At 42.3% G+C, this 13,346-nt stretch overlaps 1 protein-coding gene across 1 annotated transcript; it reads left to right on the forward strand.

Annotated features, from left to right (window-relative positions):
- Window positions 1-517: 517 nt before the first annotated feature.
- GTF3C6 (general transcription factor IIIC subunit 6) lies at window positions 518-9,581 on the forward strand (the record flags this gene model as incomplete). Its single annotated transcript, XM_082668623.1, has 6 exons — window positions 518-655; window positions 1,007-1,087; window positions 3,065-3,128; window positions 3,233-3,277; window positions 4,717-4,830; window positions 7,997-9,581. The coding sequence occupies 6 exons, from the start codon at window positions 518-520 to the stop codon at window positions 8,296-8,298; spliced, it is 744 nt and encodes a 247-aa protein (XP_082524749.1). The 3' UTR covers window positions 8,299-9,581.
- Window positions 9,582-13,346: the final 3,765 nt, after the last annotated feature.

Here is a 13,346-nt window from a genome sequence, read left to right on the forward strand (position 1 = left end):
ACTCCCCAGACAATCTGGGTCTCTTACAGCACCTAGGGCCATCTGATTAGCATTGGTTGGTCCCTTATTCTACCTCTCCTAGCTGCCTGAAACCCCAGCTCACTTCCTCGCGCAGTGGGCGCCCGATACGTGGAACACTGAGGACTGCCCTTTACTTAGCTCGTGGAGAACCTGAATTGATGATCAGTGCTCACACGACATTAGGAATTTCTTTCCAAGCATTGTAGGCTGGGGCCACACGAGGCCTCTCCATTTCCCTCGCGCACCGTAGCCTCCTTGCCTGCACCTACTTCATCCCCTCGGCTTCCATAGTGCTCTCGTCCCAGCTGGGCCGGGAACCCGAGGGTTCCCTAGGTCGCGGGACCTGCCCGGCCGACCCGCCAGGGCCCCGGCTCCGGCTCTCGGGACAGGGACAACAGGCTCCACGTGGGCCTGGGAGCCGCCATCTCGCGTGCTGGCAGGAGCAACTGGCGCTGTCGGAGCCGCGGCGGGGCGGAAGCTGCTGCCCGTACTCAAGATGGCGGCTCCGGCGGGCGGGGCCCACGGCTCGGAGACCGCGCGGAGGAGCGGCGGCATGGCGGCGGTGGCCGAGGAGCCAAGTCGGGGATACTGGGACGAGGAGGAGGAGGAGGAGGAGGAGGAGGAGGAGGACGCAGTGAGTGCGAAGGCGGAAGCCCGCGCGGCGGTGGAGAGGGTGGCTGCTCGGCTGTGTGCGCGGAAGGGAGTCGGGACGCGGCGGGCTTGCGGGGGCTCCTGGCGGGATTGTGCCTCAGGGCGCGCGGAGCGGCGGGCAGCTGGCCCCAGCCTTATGGGCTACACGGAAGTTCGAGGGGGAAGGAGGGAAGTTACCTTAAGTAACGGCGCGCGCTTCCTCTTGTTGAAAGCAGGACCTAGTTTTCACAAAGGTGGGGTCGTTGCACTGGCGAGGCTTGGCTTCTCTCGTTAATGCCTGCTTCTTCCTGCACACTCGCAAGCTAGCGCCTTTAACCCCTCTTTCTTCCACCAGGAGCAGTTGGTTCTGGTGGAATTATCAGGAATTATTGATTCAGACTTTCTCTCAAAATGTGAAAATAAATGCAAGATTTTGGTGAGTCTTGTAGAATTGGGGGGTTGTTGTAGATTTTCTTAAATTTAAAACAAGAATGACTGGTGAAATATACTCGTCCCTAAGATTGATATATTAATTTCACGTGAACAAAGCAGTGAACACTGGAGACAATTACAGGAGTACAGGGGGACTGTGGGAGCAGCTGGGAGAAAGTTAATGCCTATCTCTGCCTGAGTGTCTGCCTGTGTGGCTGGAGAGAGGTAAAGATTTGGAGGGTTAAAGCATTTTGATATGGAACATTAGGTTTTGAAAAAATACACCGTTTTATATAGTGAGGAGGGTGAGTAAAACACAAAGGGCAGAGAGGATAATTAGATATGCACACAGAGGTTAAACATGCAAACTGGTATATATAGAATGGGTAAACAACAAGGTTCTACTGTATAGCACAGGGAACTATATTTCAATATCCTGTGATAAATGATAATGGAGAATATGAAAAAATGTATATATGTACAATTGAGTCACTTTGCTGTACAGCAGTGATTACACAGCATTGTACTTCAACTATACTTAAGTAAAAAACAAAATTAAAGGGGCTTCCCTGGGGGCGCAGTGGTTGAGAGTCCGCCTGCCGATGCAGGGGACACGGGTTCGTGCCCTGGTCCGGGAAGATCCCACGGGCCGCGGAGCCTGCGCGTCCGGAGCCTGTGCTCCGTAACGGGAGAGGCCACAACAGTGAGAGGCCCGCCTACCGCAAAAATAATAATAATAAAATAAAATTTAAAAAACTTCAAAAAATAAAATATGGAAAACAAACAAAAATAGTGTGGAGAAGGGAGAGAGAATACCTATTAAGAAAGGACTTCAGGGCTTCCCTGGTGACGCAGTGGTTGGGAGTCTGCCTGCTGATGCAGGGACGCGGGTTCGTGCGGCCCGTGAGCCATGGCCGCTGAGCCTGCGCGCCCGGAGCCTGTGCTCGGCAACGGGAGAGGCCACGGCGGTGAGAGGCCCGAGTACTGTTGACTTGAGCTATGGTATCGGGAGTTACCGTCTGTTTTATGTTTAAAATCTTTTGAGCATTTTTTTTTTTTTTTTGCAGTTCGCGGGCCTCTCACTGTTGTGGCCTCTCCCATTGCGGAGCACAGGCTCCGGACGCCCAGGCTCAGCGGCCATGGCTCACGGGCCCAGCTGCTCCGCGGCATGTGGGATCTTCCCGGACCGGGACATGAACCCGTGTCCCCTGCATTGGCAGGCGGACTCTCAACCACTGCGCCACCAGGGAAGCCCTCTTTTGAGCATTTTTGACAAAACTTCCTCTGTTCTTACTTTATGTTGAAGAGGATGTTGATTGAAATAGACCTTGCTACTTGGGTATGAATTAAGTAGTCTTCAGTTTGTAGCTGCTGTGATGAGAGCAGTTTTAGCTTATCTTTTACTTGCTAGGACAAGAAGATCCAAAGGTTCCCCAGCTTTGGAAATCAGTCTCCTTGGTAGCAAGGTTTCATGTAAAAGTCTTGTTCTTTTTTTGCCATGCCACATGGCATGCGGGATGTGGGATCTTAGTTCCCTGACCAGGGATCGAACCCGTGCCCCGTGCAGTGGAAGCGCAGAGTCTTAACCGCTGTACCACCAGGGAAGTCCCTTGTGCATTCTTTTTTAAATTGAGAAATAATTGACATATAACATTATACTAGTTTCAGCTGTACAACGTTTTCAATATTTGCATATATTGTGAAATGATCACCACAATGTCTAGTTAACACCCATCACTACACATCGTTACAATTTTTTTTTCTTCTGGTAAGAACTTTGAAGGTTTACTCTCTTAGCAATTTTCAAATATAAAGTACAGTATTATTAACTATAGTCACCATGATGTACTTAAACATCCCAGGACTTATTTATTTTGTAACTGCAAGTTGGTATCGTTTGAGCCCCCACTTCACCCATTCCCCCCACCCCCAAGGCTTTTTCTAATGATGATTTTTTTAATGATCCTATATTCTGTTGTAGGGAATTGATACTGAGAAGCCCATTCTGCAAGTGGACAGCTATGTCTTTGCTGGAGAGTATGAAGGTAGGAGGAAGTCAGAGAGATGAAACTCCCTTTTTTTTTAATATGCCTTTCAGAGAAAGTAGCTCTGTTACTTTTCAACAAGTTGCCTTCATGTTTTTCTACAGACACTCTTGGGACCTGTGTTATCTTTGAAGAAAATGTTGAACATGGTAAGTGATTGCTATGTTGACTCAACTCTTTTTACTATGAAATATTTCAAACATACTTATGTATGGTGGATATTAAAATTATAAGGTCTCATGTACGCCTTGTCCAGCTGTATCAAATCCTCCCTTTTGGTTAGGTAGTTAAAAAACATTCCACATACCTTTGAAGCCCCTGGTATACCCCTCTCCAAACCTACTCCCTTCCTCTGTCTTCAGAGTTAATCACTCTCCTGAATTTGGTGTTTTTCTTTCCTATACCTGATTTTATATTACATATGTATGTATCCGCACACAATAAATAGCACTTTCTGTGTATTTTCACACTTGATACAAGTTATAGCATATTACACATATTATTCTATGTCTTTTTTCAATTAGAGATGTTTCGAGATTTATACGTGTTGATATATATCTGTTTTCCCTGTTGCTTAAGATTCTATTTGTGACTATACCACAGTTTATTCTCCAATTTATGGACATGTAGGTTGCTTCCGTTTTTACCAGTAATTATTAATAACTACTAAAATTTATTGAGTGCTTTCTGTATGTCAGGCACTGTTCTAGGTGCTATAAGTATTAACTCATTGAATCCTCACCACAAGTCTATGAGGTAGATGCCATTGTTTTCATTTTATATTTGAAGAAACTGAAGCACAGAGAGGTAAATAACATTCCCGAGGTCATACACAAAATAAGAGGCAGAGCCAGGATTTGAACCCAGGTGGTCTGCTCCAGAGCCCATTTTCATAATTATGCTTATTAACTCACTACAGAAATGCTGCCATGAATAGTTTTATGTTTCCTTTTGCATATATGTAAAAATGTCTTGATGAGTGTGTGTACTAGATTCAACCATATGAAATTACCAATTTGGGCCGAATAGCGACAGTTTCATGTGGTTGAACTTAATAGATGTCACTGTGTTGCTTTCTAAAGTGTAGTATCAGCCACACAGTGGCAGGGTGTGGAAGTTTTCCATGTGCTTCACATCCTTAGCACAGAGCCGCATCCTCCCTCCTGCCTACGCCCACAGTTTTTATAAAGCTGTGACCCCCAGCAGCAGGTTGACAGCGGTTTTTTTCTCATCTTCTTTCATGATCGGTAATGTTCTCCACTCCAGTCCGGCTTCAAGCAGTAGGTCTACCTTTGGTCCTTCACTTTGAGTGGCAGAGTTTTCGACCTCATTACCCTGTAAGGCCAAATTCCTGGCCTCCCTTTCCTGCTTCCGAGCTGGAGCCTAATAGGCCCATAGCTTTAATCTCACTTTGTGTTTCTGTCCCGTAGAGATGTTTGTTGTCTTTGAGTTCACTGTGCCTTTTGTTCTTATGTATTTTATCTGATATTTCTCTGTGCTTGGAGCTGGAGGAAACTGGAATCATTGAGGCTTAACATGATTATTTGATGGCATCAAGCAGCATAATAGTGTTCATTTTATATTCTAGTGGATGCAGAAGGCAATAATAAAACAGTGCTAAAATATAAATGCCACACAATGAAGAAGCTCAGCATGACAAGAACTCTTCTGACAGAAAAGAAGGAAGGAGAAGAAAACATAGGTTAGTTCACTTAGTTCTCTGAAAATAGGTGATTTAGTATTGGCTTTATGAAACACTGCTGCCAGGATGTTCTTTGTACTTTGTAGTAATAACTATATGTGATAGGTAAAGTATATTAAAATTGAGGGTACTCCATGAAAAGTACCAAACATAGATTTAAAATTGAGTTGAATTCTCACATAGCAGGGGGCACTGGAGACATATAAGAAATTTCTATCTTCTTTGCATTGGAAACGATTGTGAGGAGTTTGTCAAGAAACTTGACATGATTTCAACCCCAGGGAATTCAGCAACTACTTCTCTCTCTCTCTCTCTCTCTCTCATTAAAACTTCTTTGTAAGTGCAGAAGATATGATGATAGCAGTTCTCGATTCCCAAGGAGTAACCCCATAGGATCTCCTGAACTTTTGGCAGATGCAGTAACCTTCCCCAAGATGCTCACAACTGGAAGAAACTGGCTTTATATGTGGGAGGGACTCTAGGACCAGAGTTGTTAGTCCTGGGTCTCGTTCTTTAATAAGCATCCATTTAGCCTTCTCCAGTTGCTCGTCATCCCACACTAGAGACCTTAGGCCAGTGCTTCTTGCACCCATAGCAGGCGCATGTTTGTGGAGATGAGCAAATAAACACTTGGTGGTTTAAAAGCCCATTGTTCACCACACCAACCTCCTTCTCTTGCCCTAGGGAATTTGTGACACAGTCAGAATAAAGGTGTTTGTCCACCAAAAAAAAAAAAAGACTTATTGCTCAAAGACATATTTGAAACTCTAGTAAATGAGACCCTATTGATGAATATTCATGGTTTGATTTATTATATTTTAAGGAATAAACATTTGAAGGTACATTAATCATTTAGAAATTAATTATACCAGCTACACGTAACTATATAACAAATCTTTGTTCTTATATATTCCACAATTATCCCTTTTTTTAGGCACTCCAAAAATAATAGGAAGTAGGCACTTGAAGTTCTAGAATGAATTCGAAAGGCAGATACATACCAGATAGCTTAGCTATCATTTAGATATTCTTTTTAAAGGAAGTTATACAATTTCCTCTCCTATAGTTCTTAATAATCTAATAGATCTTTGGGAAGATTTGTGTGTATCTTTCAATCAAATAAATTAGTAACGAACTATTCAAGGCTGTATTGGTTACCTGTTGCTGCATAAAAAGTTACCCCTAAACTTAAAGGCTTAAAACAACAACAACAGAACACCACCTTACACGTTTCTGTGAATCAGGAATTGGGGAGCAGCTTAGCTAGGTTGTTCTGGCTGGGGTCTCTCATGAGGTTGCAGTCATTGTGTTGGCTGGGCTGTAGTCATCTGAAGGCTTGAGTAGGGCTGGAAAATCTAATTGTAAGATGGCTCACTCACATAGCTGGTGAGTTTGTGCTGCCTGTTGCAGGAGGCCTCACTTCCTCACCTCCTCACACTACTGTTTGAGTGCCCTCCTGACACGGAGGCTGGCTTTCCCAGACCAAGTGATCCTTAAGAACAAGGTAGAAGCCACAATGTCTTTTATGAACTATCCTTAGAAGTCACATTCTGTCATTTCTGTGATATCCTATTCCATGTGGGAGGGGACGACACAGGGGCGGGCGTGCTTGTCAGAAAGGTGAGGATCATTGGGGACCATCTTGGAGGCTGTTTGCCAAACATGGCAAGATGCTGGAGGCAGAACAAAATACACAGGAAATGTGGTCCTTTCTAGGAACTTGTACTCTAAAGCAAATCACATTGAAACAGACATGGATGACTATGACTCGACACCCATTTCATTCAACTTATTTTAAGTATCTGTTATGTGCCAAGTATTATGCTAGATAACAGAGTAGGCTTTAGGATGGCTTTGAGGTTTTAAACTTGGTGACTAGGAGAATGACGTTATAGCAAGAAAAAACTATGAAGTCAATAGTTGAAGCTGAACTGGAGGGAAAGAACAAATCGATTTTTGAAAGAGGGAGACTTTATAGTAGTAATACATGAGAAAAGATATGGGATCAACAGTAAGGATGTTTCAACAAACAGCTGCAGAAGAGTTAGTTTATGAATGGGGATAGGAACAGATGGATGCATGAACAGGGTGACAAGATAGGTTGGTATATCTTACAGATATCTAATGGAACTTTGAAGGTGAGAGTAAACAGCTTGGGCTATAGGAATTGAGGATCCATTGAAAATACTTAACTGAAAGGGTCATAAGAATGAAAGAAAAAAATGGCTAGCATTATTGGAGCAATTTTTTTTTCAGATTTATTTATTATTTATTTATTTTGTTTATTTTTGGCTGTGTCAGGTCTTAGTTGCAGCACACGGGATCTTCGTTAAGGCATTTGGGATCTTTCGTTGTGGCGCATAAGCTCTTCGTTGTGGTGCACGGGCTTCTCTCTAGTTGTGGTGCACAGGCTCCAGGGTGCGTGGGTTCTGTAGTTTGCAATACGCAGGCTCTAGTTGAGGCGCGCGACCTCAGTAGTTGTGGCATGCGGGCTTAGTTGCCCTGCAGCATGTGGGAGCTTAGTTCCCTCACCACGGATCAAACCCGTTTTCCCCTGCATTGTAAGGAGGATTCTTTACCACTGGACCACCAGGGAAGTCCCTGGAGCAATTCTCGATTATGGGAGTTCATTGACAGGTAAGGGCTTTGACTGTGAGTATGGAAAGGAACAAAAAATTTTTTCAAGGGTTTTTTTTGGAGAGGTGTCTTATTTCACAATTGGATTTTTCAACTCAAAATGACAAATAAATGTTGACTCAAGATGATAGAGTGGTATCATCCATTGTATTATGAAAACTGAATGGGTAGGGAGAAAATTGTAGGGAAGTGACAAAATTTTCTTCAAGACAAAAGATGGCAGTGGGAGCTCAGTTATCTCTCAGAATGAGTTGGGAATTGGACTCTGGGAAAAGGGCTTGGAATAGTAACTGAAGTTGATTACTTTTAGTGATTTTGATGATGCATACCCTATAGGCATTCCAAGGTCTCCATGTAAGATGGAAATTACATGATCATTTATCAGTAGGTACAGGCACCATGTTCCTTTCTTTACGTTGGGGTTTTATTTTGATAAATATTTATATGAACAATTAAATTAAAAATATATGTAAGTAACTGAAATTCCTTTTTCATGTTTCTTGGTTTGTCCCCCTGCCTCCTCCATTAGGTGGTGTGGAATGGCTGCAAATCAAGGAAAATGATTTCTCCTGTAGACCCAACATGATTTGTAGTTTTCTGCATGAAAATGAAGAGGATGAAGTTGTAGCTCCAGACCCAGATAAATCTTTGGAGTTGGAAGAGCAAGAGATTCAAATGAAAGATAATTCAAACCTGAGTTATGAACAGGAGAAACCACCGAACTTGGATATAGAGGATTCTGGTCCTCTTATTGATATCCCTTCTTCTGAGACAGAAGGCTCTGTTTTTATGGAAACTCAAGAAACTGCCTTAGAAATCACTCCTAGATGAAATGTTTCTCATAAAAACTAGTCATGATGTTTTTAGAGTTTTTATATAAAATAACTGGCTTTGTAGTTTTCAGTTCACAATTTTATTATTTTTGTTGGCTATATACACATTTCCAATTATAATATAGTTTAATATACTAGAATCATTAAGGACCAGATACGAGTTTTTAAAAATATGGTTTCAATGACTGTAGGGACCCTTCTGTGATGAGTCCTTTTAAAATGGGGGTTTTACTAAGGTAAGTGTGAGTTTCTATTGCAGCCATCACAAATTACCACAGACTTAGTGGCTAAAGTGTATTAAGCTACACAAGTGTATTGTCTTATAGTTTTGTAGGTCAGCCATCTGATATGGGTCTCACCTGGGCTAAAATCAAGGTATTTGCAGAGCTTCATTCTCTTCTGGATGTGGCATTGGGGACTCCATTTCCTCGTTCATTCAGTTGTTGGCAGAATTCAGTTCTTTGCAGCTGAAGGATCATGGTCCCATTTCCTTGCTGTTGGCTGAGAGCCATTCCCAGCCAAACCACTTCTAGAGGCTGCCTGCATTCCTTCACTCATGGTCCCCTTCTCTTCAAAGCCAGCAATGGTCAAGTCCCTCTCAGTCTTTGAATCTCTCCTGCTTCTTCCATAATCCTATTGATGATGGACCCTTCTGCCTTCTTTTAAAGGTCCATTTGATTACACTGGGCACATCTGGGTAACTTCCCTGTTTCAAGGTCTATAATCTTAATCCCATCTGCAAAGTCCCTTTTGCCATGTAATTTAACCAGGCATAAAACTGAGAATTATGGCATAAAAACATTTGGGGGGCCATTTTCCAGTCTACCAATGTCAGTATTACTCCTGAGAACAGAAAAAGAATTCAGAAGTGCTTAAGGGTGAAGGTACAGTTCTGATATTCCAGCTGTAATTTCACTTCTTTCCCACTGAATAAAGATGGTTGGAATTCAGCTGTAACATTCTACAATATTATGGTGATAACCTAGATCTACCCTAACTTGTATTTTTTAAGTAAATTAGTCACACACTTGGATACAGGTTGAACTATATGAAATTACCAATATTTGTTTCTGACTATAAAACTCTGCAATTTTATATGGTTTAACCTGGTACTAATAAGTTAAAACACTCCTCACGTTAATTATATCTCACAACTGTTGGAGGTGTAACTGTTGTGACAGATTAGAGAACTAATGTTCTAGGACGAGGAATTTTTTCCTTCAGTAGGTTTTGTAAATTTTTACTGTTTATTTGGAAAACAACTTACCCTGATTAAAAGCATTTCCAAATCATAAGTGTGTATCCTCCCAATTTTTATATGACTTTAGTGTCAGCTTTTGTTTAATCAAAAGCTTATTTTTTTCTACCAAATGGTATGAAGTCTCTATGTGGAGAGACTGCTAATTACTTGAGCCAGCATCTGGTCTTCCTTTATTTCTTTGTAACAGAATCCCAGAATTTATTCAGGTTAGCAGTGTGCACAGCTTTCCTCATGTATATGAAAGTGGCCGTATTATCTAGATGTTAGTTCTTCCCAGCTTGATCTATAGTTTCAATGCAATCTGAAATAAAATCACAGCAAGGTTTTTATGGATATTGTCAAACCAACTCTAAAGTTTATATGGAGAGGGAAAGACCCAGAATAGTCAATACAATATTGAAGAACAGTAGGAGGACTTCACGACTTACTGTAAAACTACAGTAATAGAGACAGTGGGAACTGCTGAAAGTATAGACAAATAGGCCAGTGGAAGAGAATAGAGAGCCCAGAAATAGACATACATATAGTAAACTGATCTTAGATCAAGGAGCAAAGGCAATACAATGGAGCAAACATAGTCTTTTCAATAAATAGTCCTGGGACAACTGAATATCCATATGCAAAAGAATGAAGCGGGACCCCCCCATCTCTACTATATGTACATATAGATTTATTCAAAATGGACCAAAGGTCTAAATAAATGTAAGAGCTTAAAATGATAAAACTCTGAAGACAGGAGACATGGGTTCAGTCCCTGGTCCGGGAAGATCCCACATGTTGCAGAGCAACTAAGCCTGTGTGCCACAGCAACTGAGCCTGCGCTCTAGAGCCTGTGAGCCACAACTACTAAGCCCATGCGCCACAATTACTGAAGCCTGCACGCTCTAAGGTCTGCGGGCTGCAACTATGGAAGCCCACATGCCTAGAGCCTGTGCTCCCCAGGAAGAGAAGCCACTGCAATGAGAAGCCCACGCACCGCAACGAAGAGTAGCCTTTGCTCGCTGCAACTAGAGGAAGCCTGTGCTCAGCAACGAAGACCCAATACAGCCAAAAAAAAAAAAAAAAACAAATCGTTTATTATGTTGGATTAGGAAATGTCCTCTTAGATATAACACAAAAATTGCAAGCAACGAAAAAAAAATGGATACATTGGACTTCATCAAAATTGAAAAGTTTGGGCTTCCCTGGTGGCGCAGTGGTTGAGAGTCCGCCTGCCGATGCAGGGTACACGGGTTCGTGCCCCGGTCCGGGAAGATCCCACATGCCGCGGAGCGGCTGGGCCCGTGAGCCGTGGCCGCTGAACCTGCGCGTCCGGAGCCTGTGCTCCGCAACGGGAGAGGCCACAACAGCGAGAGGCCCCGTACCACAAAAAAAAAAAAAAAAAAAAAAAAAAAAATTGAAAAGGTTTTCGCTTCAGAGGACACTATCTAGAAAATGAAAAAGCCTATTCAATTGGAGAAAATATTTCAAATTATATATCAGATAAGGGACTTGTATGTAGAATATATTGGAAACTATTATAACCCAACAATAAAAAGACAACCCAATTTAAAAATGAGCAAAGATTCGAATAGACATTTTCCTGAAGAAAGGTATACAAATGGCCAATCAGCCCATGGAAAAAATGTTCAAAATCGTTTGTCATCAGTGAAATGCAAGTGAAAACTACAATGAGATACTACTTTACACCTGCTAGGATGGCTTAATGAAAAAAGATGGACAATAGCAAATTTTGGAGAGGAATGGAGAAGTTGGAACCTGTGATTAATAGAATAATGCTCTCCCCAAAAGATGCCCATGCCTAAACTCAGGGATCTGTGAATACGTTACCTTATTTGGCCAAAGGGAATTTGCTATATGATTACGTTAAGGATCTTGCGATGGGGGTTATTATTGTGGATTATCCAGTTGTGCCACATGTAATCACACGGGTTTTATAAGAGGGATTCAGAAGTGTCAGAGAGAAAAAGAAGTTGTGGCAGTAGAAACAGAAGTTCAAGTGATGCCTTTTGAAGATGGAGGAATACTAAGGAATGCAAACGGCTTCTATAAACTGGAAAGGCAAAGAAACAGTCTCCCTGGAGCTTCTGGGGGAATGTACCCCTAGTGACAACTTAATTTTAGACATGTAAAACTAATTTTAGGCTTCGGGCTTCTAGAACACTAACATAATACATTTGTGTTATGACAGTAAATTTGTGGTAATTTGTTACAGCACCAATAGAAAAACCAATTCCAAACCCTCTTACATTGCTAATGAAAATGTAAAATGGTGCAGACAGAAAATAGTTTGGCAGTTCCTCAAAATGTCAAACATAGAATTACCACATGCAGTTCTACTCCTAGAGAACTGAAAACAAAAGTCTACACAAAAACTTGTACATAAATGTTCAAAGCAGCATAATGCATAATAGTATAAAAGTGGAAACACAAATGTTCATAAATTTTTGAATGGATAAACAAACATGGTATATCCATAGAATGGACTATTATTCAGTCCTAAGTAAAGAAATTAATGTACTAAGAAAGAAGTACTGATACATGTTACAACACATATGAACCTTAAACATGGACACTTATGAACATAGTAAGTGAAATAAGCCAGATGCAAAAGGCCACATATTGTATGAATCCATTAATATGGTATGTTCTCAATAGTCAAATCTACGGAGACATAGGTTAGTGGTTGCCAGGGGTTGACAAGGGTGGAAAGTGGAGAGTGCTACTGGGTTATGAGAGGGTGATAAAAATGTTTTGGAATTAGATAGTGGTGATGGATGTACATCTTTGTGAATATACTAAAAACCAAGAAATTGTACACTTTATGGGGTAATTTATGGCATGTGACGTATACGACAACTTAAACATTGGGGGGAAAATAACAATCAGAAGTGTTATTTTCTGCATACATTTTATGTGCCAGGCACTGTGGCAGTTATAAACTCTGTTTATAAACTCTGCCTCACTGATCTCACAGTTTTGTCAACAGTGCATATTTCACATTGATAATTTTAGTGACTATGAATACCTACCATGCCACCAACCTTTCTAGCATCCTGGAGGATTCCCAGATGAATAACACCTGGTCCCTGAATATCTGAGTCCAGGTATACACATGAGACAGGCTGGGACCTGGGACCATTTCCTGCAGAGCTGCAATGCTTGCACCTGAACAAACGTCTCCTGGAGTAACAAAATACAAAAAAAACTATAAGAGACTAAAAATATGTGCATGCACAGTTGGGGCAAATTATGGGCAAGAAACAAAAAGATCAGAAAAACCCCATTGCCACTTCTGCAGAGCTGGGTGCAAAGGGAGTAAAAGCAGGGTACTGCGCATGCCCCCTGCAACCAGCACCACCAAATGCATGAGCAAACCACCTAAGCTACCCCTCCAGCCCACCCCTGGACACACCCTACCCTCACCCCATATAAGGAACCAGCTCACCTGCGCCCCACCCCCTACCTTCGGGAACTAGCAAGGGAACCTGTTACTTGGTTTTGCTCCTTCCTGCAGCCACAGAAGCCCCCCAAAAGCCTTGTCTGAATTTCTTGGCTGGCCTCTTACCAATTTCTATTGATTGGGGAAGGCCGAGAACCCTGGTCTATCACACACAGGTGTGTACATCAAGCTCCAAGAGGAGCCTGTTGATTTCCGGAAAAGAGCCAAGACAAACACCGGTAACCAAGGAAACAGAGCGCTATTTCATCGCAAACGGCCCCCAGCGCCTCCAAGCCTCCACGTCGGCGGCGGTGCCAGGAAGTGACGTCACGCCCAAGTTCCG

This window comes from Grampus griseus (genome assembly GCF_964374135.1).
Source record: "Grampus griseus genome assembly, chromosome: 13".
NCBI lineage: Eukaryota > Metazoa > Chordata > Mammalia > Artiodactyla > Delphinidae > Grampus > Grampus griseus.